Source organism: Triticum aestivum, chromosome 2A, assembly GCF_018294505.1.
Source record: "Triticum aestivum cultivar Chinese Spring chromosome 2A, IWGSC CS RefSeq v2.1, whole genome shotgun sequence".
Taxonomy (NCBI): Eukaryota; Viridiplantae; Streptophyta; class Magnoliopsida; order Poales; family Poaceae; genus Triticum; species Triticum aestivum.
This window is the reverse complement of record NC_057797.1, coordinates 700,426,776-700,454,017: the sequence shown is the minus strand read 5'-3', so window position 1 is coordinate 700,454,017 and position 27,242 is coordinate 700,426,776. Positions and strand designations below refer to the sequence as shown.

Sequence of the window (27,242 nt, the reverse complement as noted above, 5' to 3'; positions counted from 1 at the left end):
TCTACATACCCTAGTAGATCGGTAAGCGGAAGCGTTGCAAGAACGCGGATGAAGGAGTTGTACTCGCAGCGATTCAGATCGCGGTTAATTCCGATCTAAGCGTCGAACAACGGCGCCTCCGCGTTCAACACACATGCAGCCCGCTGACGTCTCCCACGCCTTGATCCAGCAAGGGGAGAAGGAGAGGTTGGGGAAGACTCCGTCCAGCAGCAGCATGACGGCGTGGTTGTGGAGGAGGAGCGCGGGACTCCAGCAGGGCTTCGCCAAGCACTACGAGAGACGAGGAGGGAGAGAGGTAGGGCTGCGCCAACAGGGGAAGAACTTCGTGTGTTGGGCTGCCCCTTTGCCTCCACTATATATAGGGGGAGAGGGAGGGATGCGCCCCCACCTAGGGTTCCCACCCCAAGGGGTGCGGCAGCCCTAGATCCCATCTAGGGTGGCGGCCACAAGGGGGAGAGGGGGAGGCGCACCTGGGGTGGGCCTTAGGGCCCATCTGCCCTAGGGTTTGCTCCCTTCCCCTCTAGGAGGCGCCTTGGTCCTTGGTGGGAGGTGCCCCAGCCCACCTAGGGGCTGGTCCCTTCCCACTATTGGCCCATGTAGGCCTCCGGGGTCCGTGGCCCCTCCCGGTGGACCCCCGGACCCCTCCGGTGGTCCCGGTACACTACCGGTGATGCCCGGAACACTTCCGGTGGCCAAGACCATACTTCCTATATATCAATCTTTACCTCCGGACCATTCCAGAACTCCTCGTGACGTACGGGATCTCATCCGGGACTCCGAACAACATTCGGTAACCGCGTACATACTTTCCCTATAACCCTAGTGTCATCGAACCTTAAGTGTGTAGAACCTACGGGCTCGAGAGTCATGCAGACATGGCCGAGACAACTCTCCGATCAATAACCAACAGCGGGATCTGGATACCCATGTTGGCTCCCACATGCTCCACGATGATCTCATCGGATGAACCACGATGTCAAGGATTCAATCAATCCCGTATACAATTCCCTTTGTCTATCGGTATGATACTTGCCCGAGATTCGATCGTCGGTATCCCGATACCTTGTTCAATCTCGTTATTGGCAAGTCTCTTTACTCGTTCCATAACACATCATCCCGTGATCAACTCCTTGGTCACATTGTGCACATTATGATGATGTCCTACCGAGTGGGCCCAGAGATACCTCTCCGTTACACGGAGTGACAAATCCCAGTCTCGATTCGTGCCAACCCAACAGACACTTTCGGAGATACCCGTAGTGTACCTTTATAGCCACCCAGTTACGTTGTGATGTTTGGCACACCCAAAGCACTCCTAAGGTATCCGGGAGTTGCACAATCTCATTGTCCAAGGAAATGATACTTGACATTAGAAAAGCTTTAGCATACGAACTACACAATCTTGTGCTAGGCTTAGGATTGGGTCTTGTCCATCACATCATTCTCCTAATGATGTGATCCCGTTATCAACGACATCCAATGTCCATGGTCAGGAAACCGTAACCATCTATTGATCAACGAGCTAGTCAACTAGAGGCTTACTAGGGACATAGTGTTGTCTATGTATCCACACATGTATTTGAGTTTCCTATCAATACAATTTTAGCATGGATAATAAATGATTATCATGAACAATGAAATATAGTATAATAATAACCAATTTATTATTGCCTCTAGGGCATATTTCCAACACTTCTGCCAGTCCTGTCAAAGGTACGGGAGTTTAGATCCCGCATAGAGTCAACCTATATAAAAAAATAAGTATCCTGTAAAGGTAAAGCAGCTTACCACACTGGCTTGGCGCTTCGCGCTGAATCCGTGATCCTCAGTAATAGGGGGGGGCCTTGGCACTTTTGAACAGCACCCTCCAGGCGTCTTCATGAGTCGTGTCGAAGAGCCTGTTCAGAGTTCGGTGCTGCGTCGGATCGAACTCCCACAAGTTGAACTCCCGTTGTTGGCACGGGAGTATCCGGCGGATGATCATAACTTGGACTATGTTGACAAGCTTGAGCTTCTTGTTCACCCTGTTTTGAATACATGTTTGAAGTCCGGTCAGCTCTTTCGAACTACCACAGGACAGGCCCTTCTCTTTCCAGGAGGTGAGCCGCGTGGGGATGCCAGATCGGAACTCGGGGGCCGCTGCCCATGCAGGGTCGCGCGGCTCGGTGATGTAGAATCACCCCAATTGCCACCCCTTTATGGTTTCCACAAAGGAGCCCTCGAGCCATGTTACGTTGGGCATCTTGCCCACCATGGCACCTCCGCACTCCGCCTGGCGGCCGCCCACCACCTTCGGCTTGACATTGAAGGTCTTCAGCCATAAGCCGAAGTGGGGCTTGATGCGGAGGAAGGCCTCGCACACGATGATAAACGCCGAGATGTTGAGGATGATGTTCGGGGCCAGATCGTGGAAATCCAGGCCGTAATAGAACATGAGCCCCCGGATGAATGGATGGAGAGGGAATCCCATTCCGCGGAGGAAATGGGTGAGGAATACTACCCTCTCATGGGGCCTGGGGGTGGGGATGAGCTGCCCCTCATCTGGGAGCCGGTGCGCGATGTCGTCGGGCAGGTATCCGGCTCTCCTCAGTTTCTTGATGTCTCCCTCCGTGACGGAGGAGACCATCCACCTGCCTCCTGCTCCGGACATGGTTGGAGAAGGTTGAGGTGGGAAGTGTGGACTTGGGCGCTAGAGCTCGAATGTGCGAAAATGGATGAGCAAAGGAGGAAGAAGGCGTGGATAGAAAGGAAAATCCTTATCCCTTTATATGGGCGGACGAAGCTAAGCATTCCCACTTGCCTGGTAAAACTCGCTTATCCCCCAAGCGCCGCAATTGATGGCGCGGTTGGGTTACCCACGCCCGTATTGATGAGAATCCCGTAATAAGGGGACACGATCTCTGCTTTGACAAGACGTGTCAAAAAACTGCCTCGCGTTATGTGCGGGGCTGGTTAAAGGAAACGGTTCGAATAATCACCGGGCCATGACATAACGTCATGCTGCCAAAACAAGCCAGCAAATTAGATCTACAAAAATATTATTCTCTCTACGGTGGAATGTGGAACTTATTTTGCAGGGTCAGACACTATCCTCGTATTCAAATTCTTCTGTGATGTATTCGGAGAAGGAACCCGCCTTGCAATGCCGAAGACAATACTGCGCGCTGGACTCATCGTCATTAAAGCCTGGTTCAGGGGCTATTGAGGGAGTCCTGGATTAGGGGGTCTCCGGACAGCCGGACTATCTCCATTGGCCGGACTGTTAGACTATGAAGATACAAGATTGAAGACTTCGTCTCGTGTCCGGATGGGACTCTACTTGGCGTGGAAGGCAAGCTAGGCAATACGAATATGGATATCTCCTCCTTTGTAACCGACCTTGTGTAACCCTAACCCTCTCCGGTGTCTATATAAACCGAAGGGTTTTAGTCCGTAGGACAACAATCACAACATACAATCATACCATAGGCTAGCTTCTAGGGTTTAGCCTCTCTGATCTCGTGGTAGATCTACTCTTGTACTACCCATATCATCAATATTAATCAAGCAGGACGTAGGGTTTTACCTCCATCAAGAGGGCCCGAACCTGGGTAAAACATCATGTCCCCTGCCTCCTGTTACCATCCGGCCTAGACGCATAGTTCGGGACCCCCTACCCGAGATCCGCCGGTTTTGACACCGACACCTCCCGTGACAGCGGGGTCCTATTGGAAACTAAGGGATATTGAGGCCTCCTTTTAATAGAGTACCGGACCAAAGCATTAACACATAGTGAATACATGAACTCCTCAAACTACTGTCATCACCGGTAAGTATCCCGATTATTGTCACTTCGGGGTTAACGGATCATAACACATAATAGGTGACTATAGACTTGCAAGATAGGATCACGAACTCACATATATTCATGAAAACATAATAGGTTCAGATCTGAAATCATGGCACTCGGGCCCTAGTGACAAGCATTAAGCATAGCAAAGTCATAGCAACATCAATCTCTAAACATAGTGGATACTAGGGATCAAACCCTAACAAAACTAACTCGATTACATGATAAATCCCATCCAACCCATCACCGTCCAGCAAGCCTACGATGGAATTACTCACGCACGGCGGTGAGCATCATGAAATTGGTGATGGAGGAAGGTTGATGATGACGATGGCGACGGATTCTCCTCTCCGGAGCCCCCAACGGTCCTGATCAACCCTCCCGAGAGAGTTTAGGGCTTTGCGGCGGCTCCGTATCGTAAAACGTGATGAATCCTTCTCTCTAATATTTTCCTCCCCGAAAGTGAATATATGGAGTCAAGGTTGAGGTCGATGGAGTGTCAGGGGGCCCACGAGGCAGGGGGTGCGCGCCCCACCCTCGCGGACAGGGTGTGGGCCCCCTGACGTAGATCTTTTCGCCAATATTTTTTTATATATTTCAGAAATAATCTCTGTTGATTTTCAGGTCATTCCGAGAACTTTTATTTCTGCACAAAAATAACACCGTGGCGATTCTGCTGAAAACAACGTCAGTCCGGGTTAGTTGCATTCAAATCATGCAAGTTAGAGTCCAAAATAAGGGCAAAAGTGTTTGGAAAAGTAGATACGATGGAGATGTATCAATGCTCATATTGGCTCCTACATATTCTACGAAGATCTTTAATTATCGGTCAAACCGCATAACAACATACGTTGTTTTCTTTGTCATCGGTATGTTACTTGCCCGAGATTCGATCGTCGGTATCTCAATACCGAGTTCAATCTCGTTACTGGCAAGTCTCTTTACTCGTTTCGTAATGCATCATCCCGCAACTAACTCATTTGTCACATTGCTTGCAAGGCTTATAGTGAGAGGCCCAGAGATACCTCTCCGATACACGGAGTGACAAATCCTAATCTCGATCTATGCCAACTCAACAAACACCATCGGAGACACCTGTAGAGCATCTTTATAGTCACCAAGTTACGTTGTGACGTTTGATAGCACACTAAGTGTTCCTCCGGTATTCGGGAGTTGCATAATCTCATAGTCATAGGAACATGTATAAGTTATGGAGAAAGCAATAGCAATAAACTAAACGATCATAGTGCTAAGCTAACGGATGGGTCTAGTCCATCACATCATTCTCTAATGGTGTGATCCCGTTCATCAAATGACAACACATGTCCATGGCTAGGAAACTTAAGCATCTTTGATCAACGAGCTAGTCAAGTAGAGGCATTCTAGGGCCACTTTGTTTGTCTATGTATTCACGCATGTACTAAGTTTCCGGTAAATACAATTCTAGCATGAATAATAAACATTTATCATAATATAAGGAAATATAAATAACAAATTTATTATTGCCTCTAGGGCATATTTCCTTCACGTTGTACTATCATGATAAATTTTCCACATGTTGCCTCTTACTAAGGTTATCTCTAGTTAGAATACAATTATTAGCAACAAGTCATAAGAAAACATGACAATTTGGAGGAATAGGAAACTTTCATAACCAATTCGAAAAGGGGGCAGAAATCCCACCATAATTAATCATCTTATAGCAAGACTTCGTAATATAATTACAAGATGCTTTAAAAGTCCATATAGGCTTGTCAAGATTTAAATTTGGGACAAAAGTCTCTAGCAATAACAATAATTCATGCCATATAGCCAAAAAAATTAAAATCAACACATCTTATAAAATTTAGCTTAAGGTTGGTCCCATCCCAAACATGGGCCATATTTCCAAAATATCCCAAAACTTAGTTTCCAAAGAATTCTCACCAACTCAAATATCAAGCCAAAAACTAATGGTAATACCAGCTCCGATAATTCATCGAAAGAAAGGTCTAACAACAGCAAATGCCCAGGTAACACTCTTCCAAGAGGGAGAACCCACACCCTGTCTGGACCAAATGACACTGGGTTTACAAGTGTTATATTTGTAGTCCACAAGAGACAACCAACTCTTATTATCACCATGGAAATATCATTTGGTCCAAGAAGCAAGCAAGATCAAACTAAATTCTCTAAGATTAGGAATACCTAATCCACCAAATTCTTTTTTTTTGTCACAAGCCCCTAGTTGGCCATATGGTATTTATGAATATCCCAACTGTAGGATCTGGAGTATATCGACCAGGGGGGTGAATGAGAAATTTAAAATTTCTTTCAGAAACTTGAAATCTCTCAGTACACAACAATGAAAAATAAGCTAAACAGAAACAATTATGTCAAAGAAAAAATACCAAAAACGGATGGACAAGTGATCGAAACAAAACAATACGGGTACAAAAGAGAAATCACACGACACAAATACTACAAAAGATAAACTACCAGTATTGCAAGGGCAAAGATGAAACCAGTAATGCTCAATACGACAAGGTATTTGTTCTACTAGGTCACTCTTCTGCAAAAGAGTTACATCTGGTTGGATGGAATTGTGATCGAACACAGTAGCAAAACTCTCTCCGTCCTATTTCTCGGCTTTCACGCGAGTTTAATGGAGGCGTTTGAATTTCGGCGAGGAGACGTATTCAGTCGGGCGTGCTGCGGGCGGTGCTCTCCACTGGCGTGCTGCTTCAATTACGGAGGTAATAAGAGGTCGTGTCCGTCCTGAGCCGCCTTCAATGTGAAGCGGCGCGCTCTACAGCGGCATGAATGCGGGCGGCCGAGTGACGGTCTGGGCAGGGCGATCAGAAGCGGGTGCGGTTTACGAGAGAAAACACGTTCGAACCACGTCGGGGACTGATACAAAACCGCGTTGATGTTTCAGAGAGGGATCACTCTCTACCACGGCGTGATGTCAATCTCTAAAGTTACTAAAAGAACTAAAATGTCATGTCGAAGCAGCAAGAAGGTTGTACAAAACGCCACCTCGGAATTGCTCCACACACGACATCACGTGGCCGATCCATGAACGACAATAAATCCAGCGAACAAAGTGTGGGCTGTAGACGAGTTTCGGTGGCTGGGATTCATGGCCGTGCACTGGTCGTCTGAATTAGTCGTCCGCCTAGCAGTGCTGAACGCCACCTCCAGGGATGCTTGTCTAGCGAGAAAATCGTGCAAGTGATAGCATCATTTTCGGTGATCGCATGCTATAATTGAACCGGGTGATTGCGTGTAACATTTCGGCCACAACACAACACGGCATCGATTTGTCATCGAGTAGCAGTAATTGTTTTGTTGTAGTGTGCACATGATGTGCTAATGACCGTGTAGTACCATTAAACATACATGTGGAGCGGCTGTTTTACTCCGGAAGCAAGCTGTTTACCGCTTTACGAGTTTCTACGACGGCATCTCCCGGGTCCCGAGCCCTCCGTCCACCGCGCAACAGCACCGTGGGCAAATTCCAAAGCGAGTCATCCCGCGACTAGTAGACCACAGCGCACCGCCGCGACGTGCCCCTGTCCCCGTCCCTTTCGTCGCAGGAGTCCTCCTCCCATCGCGAAAGCCGCGTGCTTAAACAAATCGGGCTTCCCGATCACGCGCGCATAGGGGTGTCGGTTCCTTCCTTGCCTGCGCTGTGCGCTCCACGAGTTTCCCGGAAACCCGCACCCGCCGGGAAGCGCAAGGCGACGCACCGACCCGGCGATCGCCCGCAAAGCCATCACCCTCCGCTTCCCCTTCTGTTTGATACCTGCATGTCTCAAGTGCGTGCGTCCTGAATTGCACCGGCGCGCACGCGTTTGGGTCGCTGAAGAGCGGAGAGGATGAGTCGAGGCGCGGTTCAAGCGTCACGTCTCGCCAGCAAAGCCACACTACGCCATAGCATAGGCCGTAGACAGCTGATGTCTCATGAAAAGCAGGGAAAATAAAATTAAGAGCAAGCCCGGTTCGAGTATACTACTCCCGCCTTTCATGCGTTTTCCCGTCGAATGGCAACGTCAATTCTCCGAGCAGCAGGGACCAGAACATAAATATATGATGATGATAAAAAGAGCACACACCCAAGGGGCGAATGAAAACAAGGGATCACATTTACGCGGCCTTATTTTCCTCATCTCCGCCTACGCGCGCACACGCATCAAACAATAATAATAAACGTACAAAGAGTTACACGCAATTACACGCTGATTAGGATTTTTTCCATCTACAATCAAAAAAGAAAGAGGGAAAGAATTGGCTGCCGCCACGCTTTATGAGGTTGCACAGAATAGAATTAGAACGGCGAGGTGGTTAGCGAAAGCGATGCCGCAGCCGCAGCCGCAGCCCCGACCCCGGGGTAGGGTGGTAAAGCGAGCGAGCTGGCTGGCGCGGTGATCATGACGGGAATGACACTGCTGCCAGTAGTAGTAGTACTTACTACTCCCTCCGTAAACTAATATAAAAGCGTTTAGAATACTAAAATAATGATCCAAACGTTTTTATATTAATTTACAGAGGAAGTACTAATTAAACACTCGGATTAACCCGTCTCACTCCTGCGCGCTGCCTTGCCCTTCACTGCACCTCCCTCCACTCTCGGATAAAAACAGAGGCAGCAAAGGTGGAAAGGTTAATGCGAGCGGGAACTGCCCCACAAGAGACACTGATCAAAACCCGTCCCTGCTTTTTCCTCTCCTCTCTCTTTTTTCCCTTGTCCGCATCGAGTGAAATTCCGCAGCCCCACCCCACCTGGCCTCCTCCCCCCTCCACTCCTCCATGTTCTTCTACTAGCCGCAGACGGACGGACCTACTCTGCCTGCCATAACCGCCCACCAAGGAGAGAAAACACCACCTCCCCCTCCCCCTCACCCACCACTCCTGCCTCCCCCGACTTCGCGCTCGCTGAGTGGGCGTCGTGCCTGCAGCGCCGGGTAGCGGCCGGAGCAGCGGCGGCGGCGGCGGCAGGGAGTCCACAATGCTGGGCGCCAGGAGCAAGTGAGTCATCCGCCGACGCTCTCTGCATTCCCCTACGATTCTTTTATCACTGTTTCTATTTTGGAGTGATGGGTCGGCACGGGCTGGATGGTTCTTGGTAGCATGCTTGCTTGGTTTCCTGGAGCATAGCATAGATCTGGCTCGGATCTTGGTGGTTGGGGATGGAGCTGCCGAGTTCTTGATCTGACGGTAGTTTTTTGCCTTTTCTGGTGAGCAGATCTGGCCTGGCCGACGCCAAGGGCGACGGCAAGCCGGAGGGGAAGGTCGGCAGCAAGCCGAGCGCCAAGCCGGAGGCCAGGAGCAACGGCAAGGGCACGCCACCGACACCCAGGGGCGAGACGCCGCCGACACCCAAGGGCGACAGGCCGCGGAAGCCGGCCGTCCCCAAGGCGAATGCCGCCCATGGCACGCCGCCGAGCGCGCCGCGCACGGCCGACAAGTCCCCCAGGTCCGCCGACCGCAAGTCGCCCAAGGGCGCCACCCCAACCCGGATCACCGCCACCACCCCTCCTCCTGCAGAGGTACGCACGATTCCTCCTCTGCTTGTGATGCACAAAGCATGCTTCCTGCTTTAGCTTTAGTGGAATCTTAGTCGTTTGATTGGCTTGCAGAAGCAGGGGAAGGCTGGGAAGCCATCTCCCGAGCCGCAGGCCGCCAAGCCGTCCCAGGAGCTGCGGGCGCAGCTTGATGCCGTCCAAGAGGCGCTCAAGAAGGCCATGGGTCAGCTGGTGGAGAAGGAAGAAGAGAAGGGCAAGGTTCTGGAGGAACTGGAGTGCGCCAAGAAGGTGGCCGATGAGGCCAATGCGAAGCTCAAGGAGGCGCTCGATGTGCAGAGCAGGACCGTGGAGATCCAGAAGGTCCATTCCATGGAACCTGAGCAGGTGAGCAACAATGATTCTGCCCACGGCGAGGAAGATGAGCTGCGGAGGAAGCTGAAGAGCATGCAGAGCCAGCAGGAGGCCGACGCAGCCGCACTGCATTCGACGGTGGAGCAGCTTGAGAAGGCAAGGTATGAGCTGGCAGATGCAATTGATGCCAAGAACTGGGCGCTTAGCCAGGCAGATGATGCCATGAGGGCTTGCGAGGTGAATACTCAGAAAATCGAGCTCCTCAACGCGGAGGTGGAGCGCCTGAAGGGGCTGCTTGATTCCGAGGTGGAGAGCAAGTCGAGGGAAGCTGCTGACCAAATCGGAAAGCTTGAGGCAGAGAATTCTGTGTTGAAGCTTGAATTGCAGAAAGCAAAGCTAGCTGAGAAGAAGGTGATTGAATTGGAGGGTGTGGTTGAACAGCTTAGAGTTGATGTTGCTAATGCCAAGAAGGAATGCTCAAAGTCAGATGAGTTGGCTAATGAATTGAAGAAGAAGGTGCAGCTGTTGGAGTTCCAATTGGAGGAAGCCGATCAGTCTCTCATTTTGAAAGGCAAGTCTTTGGATTCAGTGATGGAAGAATTAGATGAAACAAGCACTTTGCTTAAAGACAAAGAATCTGAAGCTGCTGTACTTCATGACAACGTCAGATCCTTGGAGGATGAGGTGACCAGGCTCAAGGAAGAAATTGACGTGACAAGTGAGCGTCTTGATGCTGCAGAGAAAGATGCATCTGACCTAATTGCAGAGATCGAAGAGCTAAGGATGAAGCTACAGGCAGTAGAAGATGAGAAAACAAAGGCGCTGAACAATGACCAGCTTGCAAGTTCAGAAATCGCGGCCCTGACTGAACAAAAGAACGAGCTAGCCAACGAGCTAGAAGCTAGCAAAGATGAAGTCGAGAAGGTTAAGAAGGCAATGGAGGGTCTGGCCTCTGCCTTGCACGAGATGTCAGCTGAATCCAGAGAGGCCCAGGAGAAATACCTCATCAAACAGGAAGAGATCGAGCACGCTCGGGCACAAGTAGAGGAACTCAACAATAGTCTGCAGAATGCCAAGGAGAGCTATGAGGTGATGCTCGATGAAGTAAACTACGAGAAAGTTTGCCTCAAGAAGTCCGTTGAGAGAATGGAGGCAGAAGCTAAGAACGTGTCTGAGGAATGGCAGTCCAAAGAGCTAAGTTTTGTCAACTCTATTAGGAAGTCAGAAGAAGAGATCGTTGCTGTCAAAGCTCAAATGGACAAGTACTTGGCCGTGGTGAATGAAAAAGAAGCTGAAAATACCGAGCTGCTGGAGAAGATGAATCATCTGGAAGCTCAGCTAGTTGAAGCCAACAAGGCTAGCGAGGAAGCCAAGGCCGAGACCCGGCAATTGAAGGACAAACTATTAGACAAGGAGAACGAATTACAGAACATACAAGAGGAGAACGAGGACTTGCAGGCAAAGGAATCGGCTGCTTCGGAGAAGATAAAAGAGCTCTCTTTCCTGGTGCCGAATGGAACAACAAATGGTGGCAACAAGGAAGAAGACAATGAGAACGGAGGCGGTGTGGATGACGAGCCGGTTGTGGTGGTTGCCAAGATGTGGGAGAACAGCAAGGTTACCGACTACGACTCGTCCAAGGAGAAGGAGAACGACGGCGAGTCCGAAGTCGATCTGGAGTCCAACAAGGGAGACTCCGGCCTTGACAGCAACGGGCTGCAGTCCGCAAAGCTGAACAACGGCATCACATCGCCGACCAAACAGCAGCAGCAAAAGAAGAAGAAATTTAAATTTAGCGGCTTACTGAAGAAAAAGAGCTCAAATTAGCACAAGATCACCATCTTATGTTTGTTCCTTTGTTGTATGCTATGTGACATCTCCTTTCTTTGACTAGCCACCCACCCATGCCTCTAGTTTTCTGAGTCTGTCATCATGGTAAAGCAAGTGTTGGGTGTTTCAGAGAATACAAAAGAGCCGGCCGATTGTATTTACAGCCATGCGTTTGTTTCTTGCATTTGTGTAAGTTCAGTGATGATGATTCATGTTGTAGTCATAGTGATTGTATTTATTCATACATATGCCCTGGGTAATGGTGTTGTACATGGAACAGAGATTTCCAAATCAATGCAGTTCTTTGTTTTTGTTGAAGCAAATTCTTTGAACAGATATAAATTGAAATTTTGAAGGAGTACTATCATGGTGCTCTCTCCATGTTCCTGTTGACCTGATGTCACAGAATGATGATGGTGGCAATGGGGGTAAAATCTGCTGTACCATCTGATGGAGGAGGACCAAAGCATGTGAGCCAGCCAGGAGTAGTATGGCTCCTGATGAGGCTGTTGCCCATCAATCAAATAACGGGGTTTGCTCCACTCCAGCTAACCCTTTTGCTGTTGCTCCACATTTCTCCCAACCACCCGGGCTAAAAAGGCCGGCACAAGAGGGGAGGCCTGCACTATGATGCATGCATTATGCATCGTTCATGTGACTCACAACTCACAAAGATGCAGTACATGTTGGAAGTTCTACTGTAGGTCCTATGGTGGAGCGATGAACTTTCCAATGACAAAATGCACCCGCAAATTATTGGCTCCAGATGGGTGGTAGTAGTGGTACCTTGGGGCGGGGGGCTAGCCTGTCTCTGAAGGGTGGCCACTCGGTACAAAGGCCCCTACTGCTCCAGCCTTCCAGGTCAACACAGGCCCGCCAGATTAGTAGGCAATGTGTTGTGTATGTACAGCAGAATTGATACGCAGCGTGCTTTTTGGTTCAGTTAATGTGTGCCAAAGGATTGACAGGCGACAGAGTGTACCTGCAGCAGCACAAAAACATGAGGCCTACTGCAATGTACTACAACGAGCGCCTCTCGCCGCCCGCCATGCCGGTTTGATTTTCAGTCGCCCAGCATATGCCAAAATTATGTAAACGGCCAAATGCGTCCAGTGATGATATGCCTGGTGCACGTCTAATTGGGAGTGGCGTCTACTGCTGCCCCCGCTTGTTGTCTTGTGGGTGGATGGAGGTAAGATAAAGAGGAGAACCGGAAGGGGACCCCGGCGCAGCACCAGTCCTCGCTGAAACCATGTGAAGATCTGACATCTCTGCAATCTGCATGATAAACAGAGCAGCAGGGCTCAATATTCCTGCCACTACATGGCATGTGTCCCGGAGTGGCGGCACCGGCCTCTGCGTCCTTGAGACGCCGCACTGCGTCTGCATCACCGTCGTATTTGTTGTAACAACAGGAGCTCACGACGCTCACTGGGGCCATGAACTACCTACTGCTGTGACACAAACTGGAGTGCACGACCTGCTAATGAGATTATTACGAAGGCACAGCAGCTCTGCATCCCAACACCAAGAGGAGACAAAGCTAATGATGCACTCTTGTTCAGGAGGGAGATTGGGGTAGCCTATCTCAGTTCAATTCAGAACGCAACAAAGCCTATCTAGGCCCCGGCGTAAAAACACCGTACACTGAATTAGGTTAACACTTATATCTATCAAAATGAGAACTCCTCGGGTAAAAATTTGCCGAACTTGCCGGATATAAAGCCCCTGTACTTCCCCTTGAGTTCAGCCACTGCAATCAAACGGCATGTACTTCAACGACAGAAAACAAGCACACTGCATGGTTGGTGTTGACTATATGTTTGGTGCCATAACAGCTATTTACCTCTAGTGTCCTCAGGCTTGCTGCTGTCTGGCATGCCGTTAGATTGCGCCAGCTCGATTAGTCTCATCAAGTCCTTGCCTGTAATTCATAGTGTCTGAAGTGGCCTCCGTTCCAGAAAATCAAACAGAATAATAAATGAAGGGCACGCTGAATGTAAATTGTACCATCAATTTGCTTTCCGGAGCTCTTGGCATTGATCAGATAAGTTGGTGTCTTGTCGTTTTTCAACTGCAAGGGTAGAGACTCAACTTTCTCAGATTTGACGTTCTCACGTTCATACTAAACCAACAATTGTTGTAATAAAGGCTAGCTAAAAGGCTATAGAGAGGGAAAGCAAGGAAATTATGCAACATACATGCAGAAATAAGGAATTTGCGAGGGCAAGCTGGTCAAAAGGAGAGGGGGCCCTGTTGTAAGCTGGGACAAATTTACCATCCTCATAGCCAGCTAAGAAATGGTAGGCTGCCTGACCTGGAGTGAGCTTTGATACCAATGGCAGGGCATCAGTGCTGAAAGTACAGAAGAAGGTAACATATTGTTAGCACAGTAGATATAATGTCTCATTCCTTCTCATTTTAACCTGCTACTTGTACCCATGAAGCACATGCTCTCCATTACCTATCAGATGATACAACAACCACTGTAGCTGGTTTGGTAAACAACTGTGGTGCTCTTGACTTTGTTGGGAACAGCACACTAGATTGTTTTGAAGAGATAACTACACCGCTATCAGTGGAGACAAGAACATCCTGAATTTCGGAGCAGGACTTGATGACCTCCACTGGAGCAAACAGCAGTACAATAGAACCAGCACAAGACAGAAGCCTGGTACACACAGCATGGAAGATGAATAATAACATATTTAGGGAAAGGGTAAAAAGAAAGATCAGGCAGACTCTACCAGCCAGGGACGGGGAGGCCTCCTCTTGCAGACAGTATAGGGGCAGCCAAAGCAGTAAGTGCATGTTTTAGCATAGTGGAATCAGCAAATGCTTTACCACATAGGATAAGTGATGAGCGTTCTATGTCTGCCACTGCAACTCCATTAGCATATTGTGTCCCTGAACCCAGAGCATTCCTGACGTTGGTACTGTTAAGCAATGCTCAACAAGAAAGGCAATAGATTAGTCCAGTCTTATGATATGGCCAACCGCCAACTACAGCTAATGCTCCGAGCTCTTGGTGGCAACTTGAATGCATGCACAAGTTAAAAAATGTGTAGAAGAACTAAAAAGATAAATTACCTGATGGAAGTGGCAACATATATAGTCAAAGGGCATGTGTCGTGGGAAATCGCACGATCTGGTATTTTCTGAAGGATATTGGAGAGTGACATGATGGCAGAGGGGTTGTCACTAATAACACGGACCTTTGCATCACATTCTGCAGATGAACCAATGGCACCATCTTGGACATAAAGACTTGAGATGGATGAAAGGTGGAAGGTCACCTAACAGAAGCAAACAGACAATCAAACACATTGACACTGAAGCTCAACTGGAAAGTAGTAAGTTAAAATTCTGTCGGCTGACAAAATGAGGCCAACGGTGCTTCTGAATTTCCGTCAGTTCATGAGAATCATTGTGTTACCAAGCCATGGAGAGTAAAATAATAAATAAATAACCTACCTGTTTCAGAAGCTTTGCAAATTGAGCTCCTGAAATATCAGGGAACCCACCAATGACATTTCCTTTAACATGAAGTGGAGTACCAGACAAACGCTCTGCATGCTCCAGAAGCAGGTACCAGGTTATACATCTGTGCAGCATCAAATGTAAATATACACACCATGACTAAATGACATTAATTTGTATATACCTGCATAAGTAGTACCACTTTTCTGAAGCTCTGACGACTCCAAGTTATAGAAGACCTTGTCTTTTACGACGACGCCTCTCGCAGCAATAGCCCAATTGAGACCATATGAAACTTCCTGGTCTTCTCTGTGCAATGCGGAGTAGGCGAAAGAAGTGCAAACAGTTATAACTGACTGAACCAATGAGAATGAACAACATAACTGAAAAGGAAGTTATTAATCCATGGTATGATCTTGCACAGCATAATTTTGTGTTTCTGGTCACCAGTGATTAAAAACTAGGAAAAGAGGAGTACGGTATGGCTAGACCCCAAACTTACCTCGGCAAGGCAATAGTCTCTCGCTGCTTCGATGGTACCAGCACTGGAACTGCACATTTCAGAGGCCAAAATATCACGACAGGGTCACCAAAATGTACTGTCCCACTTCACAATCTCAACCAGAAAACAATCGAAATATATTTTCCCATGAACTACAGATTCGCGTTTTGCACAGAAGCCTCATTAAAATTCCACACTAACCGAGGCTCTTGACCCCTGTCCGATCTTCCCAACGACACACCGCACAAGCACAGAGCTCAGATATGCAAATCAGCCATTTCTCTACTTGGCCCTACATCTACTCCTCCTGCCTAGGTTAGGGTTCTACAGCGAAGCAACGTGTACCTGGTGGATCCTTGGATTTTTCTCGCGGGCAACTACTTCCCCAATCCGCCAAAGCAGCAAACAGAGCGATTCGTAAACGGCGGAACACAAAACAGCAGAGCGGAAGCTGGACTCACTAGCTGGAGGCTCGCCGCCGGCGAGGATGCGGCGCGGCGGCGGAGAAGGCCCAGCATGTGCCTCGCTCTCCGGCTTGGGCGCTTGGCGGCTTGCGGCGCGTCTCTGACCAGTGGAGGAGACGGCGGGATGGTGGCCACTGCATGGGCCAAGGCCAGTCAAAGCCCGTCTTAAATTCTTATCTGGGCTTCACTACCCCAATTTGGCCCGTCCAAAAAACTGACCTTAGCAATTCTCAAAAAAAAAAAACTGACCTTAGTTGATCCTCAAAAAAACAAAAGACCATATCTGCCCTAAAATTTTACCTGAAAACGCTTCTCTAAGAAAACAGCTTGGTCCAAAACTTGACACTATCCTGAAAAATTTACCTGAAAAACTACTCTCTAAGAAAACAATTTGGCCCAAAACTTGACACTATCCCTTTCAGGATCATCATGCTGTCATCTCAAAGAAAAAGAAAGTTCATCATGGTGTTTCCCCGAAAAAGATCATGAGTACTGATGGTCAAGTGTGACAGGCAAGCAGATTGAACCGGCTGAGATATAAAAACCTGAACCCCGGGCTCAGAAAAATCCAGCTACACATAAGGGGAAAGGTACAGCAAAATCAAGCTGCACATAAGAAGGGGAACGGCGCAGCAACAGACAAATTGTCATTGAACCACTGAATATGGATTGAATGAATCTGGTCAATATATACACAAGGATTTGGACTAGCTGCCAGTTCCATCTAAATAAACAGCATCGCGGGCTGACGAACGGCACACACGCTACTTGTCTACACATCCGAAGCATCTTGCCTGTGGATGGGCATTGTGCTTCCCAGATTCATTCATAACAAACAATGTGGGGGTGACCATGAAATGAAATAGTGTTCTCGTGGCGACGCAGATCTCCAGCAGGCGGGTGACGGGCAGACTTGGGGTCCAAGGTCCCGCCGTGCTGCTGTGTCGTCGTGTGAACTCGCAGACCATGTGTCATCCACCTCACAAGGCCTGTATGGCCCAAATCCAATGAAGCCGCCGCATGCTGTGCCTTGGTATGTACAGGTGGGCTAGGTGACTCCTCTTCGGTGTTCATGAGGCGCCTGCTGCGATTTCTGGTGCCGTGTCTTGCGCCTCGTCCTTGCTCAACAATGCTGGTGTGACCGAGACCACGCCGATCAAGAAAAGCAGGGCTACTGACTGGGTGTCATACAGGTCGCTGAGCGATGTTAGCTCTCCCAGAGCAATCCCAGCCTGGATACAAGAAATGAAGCAGGCAGTGGGATTGAAGTTAGCACTAGCATTGTATGCACTCAAGGGCAGTATATGGACATGCAGTATATCTGAAGCAAGAAACTTACCCTCACGGTCACGTAGGCTGCTGGGATGAGACCGATAAGAGTTGCCAATAAGAAGGTATGGAAGGGCACATCAACAATGGGCGATGCCAAGTTGATGAATGTATTTGGCAATGTTGGGGTGACCCTGAGGAAAAGCATGTAATTCAACAGCTTTTCTCTTCTTTTGGCGACCTGGAAATGCAGACAAATCACCCATTTTCAGCTATGAGTTACTACACAGTTCTAAAGGATCTTAAATCAAAGAGTACAGTGATTCAAATTATTTTTAAGCATTCCCAAAGAAATTTAAGATGTTATGACACTACACAGTGTTGAAATAAAACCACAATGACTAATATTGGTGCTGAACTTATTACCTGCTTCTGGAAGAATGTGAGCTTGTCTGGCCACAGCACGAACACCAGCGGTTTTCCAATCATCTTTGACAGGAAAAAGCATGAAGAAGCACCAGCAGAGGCAGCAAAGACAACCAGAGCCACACCCCGGAGTTGCCCGAACAGAGCACCAGCAAGCAATGACATGAATATTGTCCCTGGGATCATGAAGGTCTGCATGAAAATGTACACAGCACAGTAACCTATCAACACCTGTACGGTGTAGTCACTGGTATAGTTCTCAAGATGGCCACTGCAAGGAAACCATTTGATGGTTAGAAACTGAGGGGGAAAATCCATCATCAGCACGCAGCACAATCAATTGGACGCTCCCAGTGCACATGCTTTTCAGCTTAAGCAAATAATCACAATAGCAATGGAATCATAACGCGACGATGTGCATTGCATAACTATAAAGCGTGCGGATAGCTCACACGCCTGCGACAGATACATGTTACGTGTGGTGATTATCAATACTAAACAGAAGGCACATGAAACATGCCAGGACCAGGTCCAATGCATATCTCGGCAATAGCTGGCAAAGTGGCAAGAAAGCGACATGGTAATTTGAGAAAAAAAAATAAATGATTGCTTACTTCATCAAGAAAACAATGTGTCAAATTTCTTTTATTATTATAAATTAGTCCGTGGAACCATGCTAGATTGGTATTGGAAATGCAGGCTTTAATTTCAGCTCTATCCTGTTATGTTAGACTAACAAGATAAAACATTAATCGGAGCTGTTGTTTCAAGGCCCTATATTCCCAAATTTGGAAATCAGTTTGAAATAAATCGGCAGTTCATACATGCCCAAATTTATCAAAGATGCAACATGAACTGGATTTTTTAAACCAGATCCATGCCCTCCTTCTCGCCTACCAAGCCAAGGCTGAGGTCGTTACCAAATCAAAGAGACAACAACCACTAATCCCCCCCCCCCCTAAACTAGCATCTATCAACTGTTCCATTCACAAGGCTTGGATCCATGAATAGCATGTGGTTTCTGCATTGAAAACCTACCCCAAAAATCTCCGTGCAGAACGCAATGGCATAAGAAATCTGCAAATATACTCATCGGCAGATCCGCATAAACCGACCGACGCGCTCTAGGCACAACCAAAATTAACGCAAATCGAATCGCCTCTTCTCCTCCAAACATAGAGGAAGACGGGCGACACAACGATGGAACCACGAAAACTACGCGAATGAGGAAAGTTGCGGCATGCGATTGCCCGAAAAGGACGGGAGGCTCGCGCGGACGCAACCGAGGACGCACGCACCAACCGAAACAAGAAATGGAGGAAGAGGATGAATGATGATTACGTGAGGATTTGGAGTTCGTGGAGGTTGCGGGGCAACTTGAGGAAGCTGTAGTCGGAGTCCGGCATGGAGAGGTAGACCCCGACGAGGCCCGCGGCGAAGACGGCGGCGACCCCGGCGCCGAGCGCGGCCTCCCAGACCGGGAACCTGTCCTCCCTCCCCATCCCCTCCCCCTCCTCCTCCTCCTCCTCCTTGACGAGAATCCGGCCGGGGTCCGGGCGAGGCGAGGCGAGGCGAGGAGAGGAGCGGAAGAACGAAGATGAAATTTGGGGAGGGGGGGAGAGCTTTCCTCGGCTCCCTTTCCTTCCTTTCTCTCCTCTCTCGCCGGCTCCCTTTCCAGGACGAGTTTATATGGCGGAGGAGGGAACGGGAGGGGGGAGAGCGGAAAAGGATTGGAATATTCCATTTCTTTCTTTCTTTCTCTCTCTCCTGATTTAGCCAGCCCTCCTCTCTTCTTCTCTCTGTAATAATAACTTGAACGATTTGCTGTGCGTTGGCGTGACGATAAACATGTTTCTTTCTTTTTCAACACGATACAGACGCAAACATTTATACATACACACACACTTATCCCTACAAACTCACACATTCATACCGTAATTTTATGAACAACTTCGAGAGACTGAGCCGGATATCATCTTGAGATTTACAAAGTCACCATATGCCCCTCGTAGTCGACGGGAACATCCCCTTCCACTAAAAACGCATCGCCGAAAATTCTGAAATAAATTCAGAAATTGTGCGAGCACCAGAGCTTTAACCTTAATGGGCTGGGATACCACTGACTCTCTAACTATCCAAACATAGTTTGGTTCGCTGATTTTTGCTTTGTTTTTGAAATACAAATAAACATGTTTCTTTTGCATAGGATAATAAATATGCTTTTTAGGCCAGATTTCCTTTGGTCTGTGGCGTCTCGGGCACTCCAAATTTAGGCCGGTCTCGCTTGGTTTACTTTTTTGTTTTTCCCCCGCTTTCTTTTTGAGCTGGCTTTTGTTACCCACTTGTTTATCGTGCGTTTTTGTAGAGGACGCGCCGAGTGTGTGTGTGTGTGTGTGTCGGGCAAAGTGACTGTTTTTGCTTTCCAGCTTTGCTTGCCCCGCGCTATGTATACTACGTGTCGCCGTGCTCCTAATCTGGCCTTAAACTGGGCTAGCAGTAGCTCGGATCCGAATAGAGAGATTTGATGTGACATTTACCATACAAAAATTTTCAACGGCGAGCACGTTGGCCTTCGTTTCCATTTTATAAGCCAGGCAAGGTAGGAAGACGAAATGATTTGGAGTGTGAACCATGTCGACGCGGATTTCAGTCTCGTTTAGACATCAACACGCCTGCCTGCCTCGGTGTCTCTCGCCGACGAGCGGTGGTGTGGAGGCGACGGTGCGCGTGTTCGTCCTCGGTTGGGTGGTTCCGCTGGGGCCGAGGCCGAGGAGGATGGTCGTGCGCGCGCCGACGACACGATGCAGCTTGTAGAGCGCTGCGCTGCACGGCCGACGGCCGTCCTCTCCTCCCTAGGCTTAGGTGGTCTGGTTGTCGTGGTGGCGTACGTCTCGGAATCTGATGTGAGGTCTCGCTTGCCACCGGCGACCGCAGCGGGCGACGGAGATCGATCATGGTAATTGCTAGTACGAATGAATCTGGCGTTAGGTCTGTGTCACGCGCGCGGGCGCGCTCTCCCTCTCTCTCACTCACGCTCATGGCGTGACCCGTGATGGCGCTAACTAACTGCGGAGTTAGTTAGGAGGTGCTGTGCTCCATGAATCTTCTCGTACTGTTTCCCTCCCAACAGCAACGGAAAAGACTCGCCGGTACCGTGCCTCAAGTACATTTCCCATTGCATTCGCGGCCGTGCTACGTAGACGCGAGACGTTAACCGATGCCGCCGGGCGCATCTTGTTCATGTACTCCTAGCTCTGACCGTGAGACCGAATCTTTTTCTCGACTTTGTTTTTGCTCTCGCTCATGGGCTGACGGTTATAGTTGGTCTGAATTAATATTAGTACTTCCGAGATCACAGCACATTGACATGGAGAGATATCGCTAGGCCTTTTTCTCTCCTCCACTGGGGTCGTCCCTGGGGGGTACCCGTCTGTTTCTCTGCTTGTTTCTGTTCAAATCTCGTCTGGCTCGGCGCACCGGCCTCCCCATGTGTAACGTGTTGGCTTGCAGTTGCAGGCACCCACCACCCATCACGCACTCCGCTAACCGCTAACCGCCACTGACATTTCCCGGTTTGTTTTAGTATTAGTACCAGTATAATATGCAGCGAGACAGAATTCCACTGCGCATGTGGTGCCGCGGCACGATCACGGTGGATCGGGATTCAGGGAGATGATGATACCGATGCCCAAGTCTGGCGGAGCACCTGCAGCCCAACCGTAACAAACTGGGAAGCAGACGTGACCTCTTCCGTAGGATCCGTCCCTTCTCATGGAACGGTACAGGTCCTGAACATGCATCATGTACGTATATGTATCATCCCTGCCGTAAGCTGACAGAGACCAAACGAGATATATACACCTAAACGAGAGCTGAGAGATACAAGGGCCAACTAAGCTGTGCAGCAGATATGTATGCCTAAGATGAGAGCTGAGAGAGACCGCCCAGCATTGAGTGCGAATAAAGCTTTGGATTAATACTACAAGTCTTACTCGCAAAAAAAAAAAAGAGCTTTGGAAGACTAATAATACGTAACACTGTAGATCATATAGCTGCAATTGTTGAACCAGCGGGCGGTAAAAAGAAAAGCGACATGTTCAACTAGTGATCACCCCGCTGGTACGCACATGGCTGTGGTCAAACCCGCCGTTCGGTCAGACTGAACCCACGCGCTCCTCCTCTTTTTTTTACAGAAGATGGAGATGTTTGTTTGTTTTGTTTACCTGTTCCGATGGAAGAGAAGAGATAGACAGCCAAGCAGGCTAAGGCAATGGAAGGGGCGATCGATGGAGCTGGATCGTCGGAGAAGGGGGGGTCGCACAGCCGCATGGCATGGCACAGGGTTTGTACAAGTAGCCACGTTTGTTTGCCTCGTCTCTTGGCGAGGTGCGGCCGAGCTGGCGCAACTGCGCGTCCAAATTTATCCGGCCAACGTGAAACCCGTTGCGTCCAATGGGGAATATTTCATCAGCACGTCGGCTTCGTCTACAGCGAGGCAGTCAAATCCCAGAGCTGTCACCGATGCTTTTAGCATTAGATTATGATGAATTGTCGACGGGTCGTGTTTAAAACGCGTCGATAATTGTCCGGTGAAACCGTCGCCTTTAACCAGAGGAGTTTACGGTTACGAGTTTACCAGCCACACCAAAACTCTTTTTTTTTTTGAATTGTTTGGATCACCAAATCTCTACGTTTACGACGAGAGCGGGAGGCCGTCTGACATTGATTAGGATGGCCGTTTGGTTGGAGAATGGTGGAGGAGTAGAATAGTGCAGGGGACACAGGGTTTTGTATGGAGCCATGCCCCTCACATGGCCTAGTGCCGGCACTACCTAGGAGCCAAGACAAGATACACTGTACATAGACACACTGCACCGAGGACCAACCGCAACCGTTGGAGAGAGCGTCCACAGGGGAGTTTTCTAGTGGTACGTGTCAGGGCCGACTCCTCCGCTTTGCGTGACCGTGGACCGTCCATGGATCTCCACGGTGGTCAGGGAATTTCTTTTTTACCGTCCTTCACGTGGCCGTCATGTGTGGACGGACGGACGGTGGACCACTCTTTTGCATTGCAAAATGGAGCCTGCGAAAAACTACAAGTTTGAGATCTGCGTTGTGCCAAGGGACAATGTGTTGCTGTCCGAGTTCAGATTTCCTTTTCTTTTTCACGGGAACGACTTTGGATTTGAGACCACGTCGGCAGGGGATTCCTGTATGCCATACCAACTGCTCCCTCTATAAATAAAGAAATATAAAAAGGGAGTGCAATATTTATGTTTGTGATATGTGTTCATTTTACATGGGCCAACACAGGCCAGTCAAAAATTGATAAACAAAAATGATGAAAACACATGCTCAAACAACGGTGTATGGTAGCAACCCTAATAATTTGTCTTTGTTTTGTTTTTGAAAAAAATGAGCCAGTCAAAAAAATCTATAACCTGACAATATTTTAAATCAAATTCAGTCTACACATAGAGAACAGGGAAAATACATCAAGAGTTCACAAGCTAGAGAAAGGAGAAATTCGATGAAATCATTGTGTACTAGTAATGTCTGATCCAGTGCACAAGTATGTTAATTCTGTTTGACTAATATTTGGACCTTAAGCCAATAAATATCTCCTTGAGGTGACTAATGCATGAAAGGTCTATTTGTTGAATATGCATTTCAACTTGAAGACATTTTGGATGAACGTGTTGAGCTAGTAGAGGTGTGACGCCTGGATAATCAAGCTACAATAAACCCCTATTAATGATGCCAGGTCATCATGATTAAAATTTGCTAAACTTCACTCGTTTCAAACTTAGTTCAAATAAAAATTCAAATAACAATTCAAGTTATAGTTTCATAAAACAATGAATTAAAAATGTTCAAAAGGTTAAAAATATTCACTAGCTAATTAAACAAACAACATCCAACAGTTAACAAAATATTTAATTGCCCTAAAACAATTACAATAGTGACCAAAACAACCCCATTAATACAAATTCATTTAAACAAATTTCAAATGAATTCAAATGCTCCTCAAACTTGTGTGGCATTGAGATATATTGCCTAATGATTATTGAGATCAATTTCACATTTTACAAAAATTTGTTTGGCGTGAAAAGTAATTACAAAACAAAAAGTAAAAATGAAAGAGAAAATAAAAATAAAAATAAAAGGCAATGAAGCAAAAGGACCCCCCCCCCTCAACTGGGCCAGGCCCAGCTGGCCACTGCACCAGGCCGGCCCACAAAACCCCCTGGTTCCCCTTCCTCTGTTCACCCATCCCCGTGGACACAGAGCGCCCGTCCACGACGCTGGTGGCCACGAGGAGGCCATCCGGCGGCTCCCCGACGTCCTCAAGATGCCGACGACCCCGTCAGCGCTCCAGAACCCTAACGCCCCTCTTTCCTTTCCCCTCTCACTCTCTCCCTCGCCAGAACCGTCGCGGCGCACGCCCCTCCCTGAGCGTCTCTATCGTCGCTCGCCATCATCCACGCAGCCACCAACCACCTCTCGTATCGCCAGTGTGTCCAGGAGCATCCTCGTCCTTGCCTACATCGTCTACATCGACCCGTTCGAGCTCAGCGTCGCCACAACGCCGGATCGGCATCGTCTTCAACCTCGGGACGCCGTCGTTCCTCCTCTTCGATCTACTCCCCTGCAGCTCCTAAACTTCCACCAAGCCGTCGTGTGCTCCTTGGTGAGCTCCGCTTCCTCCCCCCCTCTCTGCTCCTCGATTTGCTACTCGTTGTTGCTGCTACCATTATTGTTGTCGCTCTGCCGCCGCTGCCATGCTCACCACCGCTGTTGCTGCCCGTTTCAAATCCCGACAAGCACGACAACGCGCTCAATGCATCGCCGCGATGCCGCCAGCACCTTTAGATCGCTCGCATCCGTGCCCAAACGCCGAACCCGATGAGCTCCTGATTCGCCTCCGCCACGGCTCGTCGCCGGCACCGATTCCGACCTCCCCAGCCCGCGTGGTTGGCTCCATCGGATGTGCCTCATCGCGCTCGTCATCTGGGTGGTCGCGGGCGACCATTTGGTCGCATGTACGCTGATTCCGATCGACGCCGCCATCTCTGGTGCTCGCCGGAGCTGCGCCGGTGTGCACCGGTTATTCAGCTCCGGTGGGTCCCGTGTGTTAGCTCATTAGCATCTAACCCCAGCCCTAACACCCACTAACACGTGGGCTCCGCATTAACTAATTGAATTAGTTTAGACTAATTAGGTCAATTAGTGTGTCACTGACCTCTAGGACCCACAATGTTAATTAACTAAAATAAATTAGGTTAACCATTGTTTCATTGACAGGTGGGTCCCCTGACCCAGTTGACCAGTCAACGGGTCAACATTTGACCCGGCTGACTCAGCCCCCTGGTCCCACCAGTCAGCAGAGCTGACTGGGCAGTTGACCCAGTCTACTGGGCCCCCCTTGTTTGCCTCTGATGCATAATGCTGGGTACACTATTGTGTACCATAACATTTATAGCTAATATAATTTTTGAATTAAATTAAATCAAGAAATTAGAAAATCACTTAAAAACTTTAAAAGATCATATAAATTAAACCGTAACTTGGATGAAAAAAGTTTTGAACATGAAAATTGCTCAGAACGACGAGACGAATCCGGATACGCAGCCCGTTCGCCCGTCACATATCCCTAGCATAGCAAACACGCAACTTTCCCCTCATGTTCATCTGTCCGAAAACGCGGAACACCGGGGATACTTTCCCGGATGTTTTCCCCCTTCGCCGGTATCACATCCTACCGCGTTAGGGCACACCTGGCACCGTTACCTGTCTTGTCATGCATCGATATGCATATGTTTGCATTATATTTATTGTTTCTTCCCCCTCTTCACTCGTTAGACACCGAGACCGACGCCGCTGCTACCCAGTACGACTACGGTGTTGACGACCCCTCTCTCTTGCCAGAGCAACCAGGCAAGCCACCCCTTGATCACCAGATATCGCCTACTCTTCTCTATACTGCTTGCATTAGAGTAGTGTAGCATGTTACTGCTTACCGTTAATCCTATCCTGATGCATAGCCAGTCATTGTTACTACAACTATTGATACCTTACCTGCAATCCTACATGCCTAGTATAGGTTGTTAGTACTTCATCAGTGGCCCTACATTCTTGTCCGTCTGCCATGCTATATTATCGGGCCGTGATCACTCGGGAGGTGATCACAGATATATAAATACATATATACATACTATACAGGTGGTGACTAAAGTCGGGTCGGCTCGTTGAGTACCCGCAAGTGATACTGATGTGGGGGTTGAAGGGGCAGGTGGCTCCATCTAGGTAGTGGTGGGCCTGAGTTCCCGACGGCCCCCGACTGTTACTTCGAGGCGGAGCAACAGGGCAGGTTGAGACCACCTAGGAGAGAGGTGGGCCTGGCCCTGGTCGGCGTTCGCGGTTACTTCAATATAACACGTTTAACGAGATCTTGGTATTTGATCTGAGTCTGGCCGCTGGCCTATATGCACTAACCAACTACGCGGGGACAGTTATGGGCACTCGGCATCATGGTATCAGCCGAAGCCTTCGTGATGTCAGCGACTGAGCGGCGCGCGCCGGGTTGGACTGGAACGCCTGCTCTTTTATAAGGGAGCTAGGTCTGCTCACCGGCCGCCCTCGCAAGGTGCAGGTGTGTAATGGGCGATGGGCCCAGGCCCCTGCGCCACAGGATTTAGACCGACATGCTGACCTCTTTGTTGTGCCTAGGTAGGGCTGCGACATGTTGATCTTCCGAGGCCGGGCATGACCCAGAAAAGTGTGTTCGGACAAAGGGGATCGAGCGTGTTGGGAAATGTGGTGCACCCCTGCAGGGAAGTTAATCTATTCGAATAGTCGTGATCTTCGGTAACAGGACGACTTGGAGTTGTACCTTGACCTTATGACAACTAGAAGCAGATACTTAATAAAACACACCCTTTCAAGTGCCAGATACAACCCGGTGATCGCTCTCTAACAAGGCGATGAGGAGAGGATCGCCGGGTAGGATTATGCTACACGATGCTACTTGGTGAATGAGGGAGTCCTGGATTAGGGGGTCTCCGGACAGCCGGACTATATCCTTTGGCCGAACTGTTGGGCTATGAAGATACGAGATTGAAGACTTCGTCCCGTGTCCGGATGGGACTCTACTTGGCGTGGAAGGCAAGCTAGGCAATACGGATATGTACATATCCTCCTTTGTAACCGACCTTGTGTAACCCTAGCCCCCTCCAGTGTCTATATAAACCAGAGGGTTTTAGTCCGTAGGACAACATACAATCATACCACAGGCTAGCTTCTAGGGTTTAGCCTCTTCGATCTCGCGGTAGATCTACTCTTGTACTACCCATATCATCAATGTTAATCAAGCAGGACGTAGGGTTTTACCTCCATCAAGAGGGCCCGAACCTGGGTAAAACATCGTGTTCCCTGCCTCCTGTTACCATCTGCCTTAGATGCACAGTTCGGGACCCCCTACCCGAGATCCGCCGGTTTTGACACCGACATTGGTGCTTTCATTGAGAGTTCGTCTGTGACGTCGCCGTAAGGAAGGATGCCTCGTCTCGTTGTTAAAAGCAACA

The 27,242-nt window shown here is 48.8% G+C and overlaps 3 protein-coding genes across 5 annotated transcripts; 1 reads left to right on the top strand and 2 right to left on the bottom strand.

Annotated features, from left to right (window-relative positions):
- The first annotated feature begins 8,582 nt into the window (after positions 1-8,582).
- LOC123190357 (WEB family protein At5g16730, chloroplastic) lies at positions 8,583-11,835 on the top strand. Its single transcript, XM_044602985.1, has 3 exons — positions 8,583-8,839; positions 9,057-9,360; positions 9,451-11,835. The coding sequence occupies exons 1-3, from the start codon at positions 8,820-8,822 to the stop codon at positions 11,512-11,514; spliced, it is 2,388 nt and encodes a 795-aa protein (XP_044458920.1). The 5' UTR covers positions 8,583-8,819; the 3' UTR covers positions 11,515-11,835.
- A 1,216-nt stretch (positions 11,836-13,051) lies between these two features.
- LOC123190355 (uncharacterized) lies at positions 13,052-16,113 on the bottom strand. 3 transcript variants are annotated; one of them, XM_044602981.1, is made up of 11 exons: positions 15,961-16,113; positions 15,500-15,548; positions 15,182-15,301; positions 14,992-15,086; positions 14,608-14,813; positions 14,265-14,453; positions 13,982-14,188; positions 13,719-13,872; positions 13,528-13,591; positions 13,364-13,441; positions 13,052-13,270 (listed from the first exon to the last, which is right to left on the bottom strand). In XM_044602981.1, exons 1-11 carry the CDS (start codon positions 16,015-16,017, stop codon positions 13,191-13,193), a joined length of 1,299 nt encoding a protein of 432 aa, XP_044458916.1. In that variant the 5' UTR covers positions 16,018-16,113; the 3' UTR covers positions 13,052-13,190. The 3 variants fall into 3 exon arrangements, with proteins under 3 accessions (XP_044458916.1, XP_044458917.1, XP_044458918.1); XM_044602982.1 differs by having other exon boundaries at positions 14,992-15,093; positions 15,182-15,306; positions 15,961-16,104; XM_044602983.1 differs by lacking the exon at positions 15,961-16,113 and having other exon boundaries at positions 14,992-15,093.
- Positions 16,114-16,590: 477 nt separating this feature from the next.
- Positions 16,591-19,338, bottom strand: LOC123190356 (uncharacterized membrane protein At4g09580). Its single transcript, XM_044602984.1, has 4 exons — positions 19,000-19,338; positions 17,659-17,929; positions 17,303-17,473; positions 16,591-17,195 (listed from the first exon to the last, which is right to left on the bottom strand). The coding sequence occupies exons 1-4, from the start codon at positions 19,158-19,160 to the stop codon at positions 17,034-17,036; spliced, it is 765 nt and encodes a 254-aa protein (XP_044458919.1). The 5' UTR covers positions 19,161-19,338; the 3' UTR covers positions 16,591-17,033.
- Between the last annotated feature and the right edge of the window lie 7,904 nt (positions 19,339-27,242).

Bases quoted from the DNA above. Each gene is read 5' to 3' on its own strand.
- LOC123190357 (XM_044602985.1), top strand. From the start codon at position 8,820: ATGCTGGGCGCCAGGAGCAA. The intron at 8,840-9,056 runs GTGAGTCATCCG...TCTGGTGAGCAG, and splicing joins ATGCTGGGCGCCAGGAGCAA to ATCTGGCCTGGCCGACGCCA. The intron at 9,361-9,450 runs GTACGCACGATT...ATTGGCTTGCAG, and splicing joins CCACCCCTCCTCCTGCAGAG to AAGCAGGGGAAGGCTGGGAA.
- LOC123190355 (XM_044602981.1), bottom strand. From the start codon at position 16,017: ATGCTGGGCCTTCTCCGCCGCCGCGCCGCATCCTCGCCGGCGGCGAGC. The intron at 14,814-14,991 runs GTAGGTTATTTA...TGCTTCTGTTAG, and splicing joins TTGCAAAGCTTCTGAAACAG to GTGACCTTCCACCTTTCATC. The intron at 14,454-14,607 runs GTAATTTATCTT...ATTGCTTAACAG, and splicing joins TATGTTGCCACTTCCATCAG to TACCAACGTCAGGAATGCTC.
- LOC123190356 (XM_044602984.1), bottom strand. From the start codon at position 19,160: ATGGGGAGGGAGGACAGGTTCCCGGTCTGGGAGGCCGCGCTCGGCGCC. The intron at 17,474-17,658 runs GTAATAAGTTCA...CTGCATTTCCAG, and splicing joins TCACATTCTTCCAGAAGCAG to GTCGCCAAAAGAAGAGAAAA. The intron at 17,196-17,302 runs GTAAGTTTCTTG...TCTTGTATCCAG, and splicing joins CAGCCTACGTGACCGTGAGG to GCTGGGATTGCTCTGGGAGA.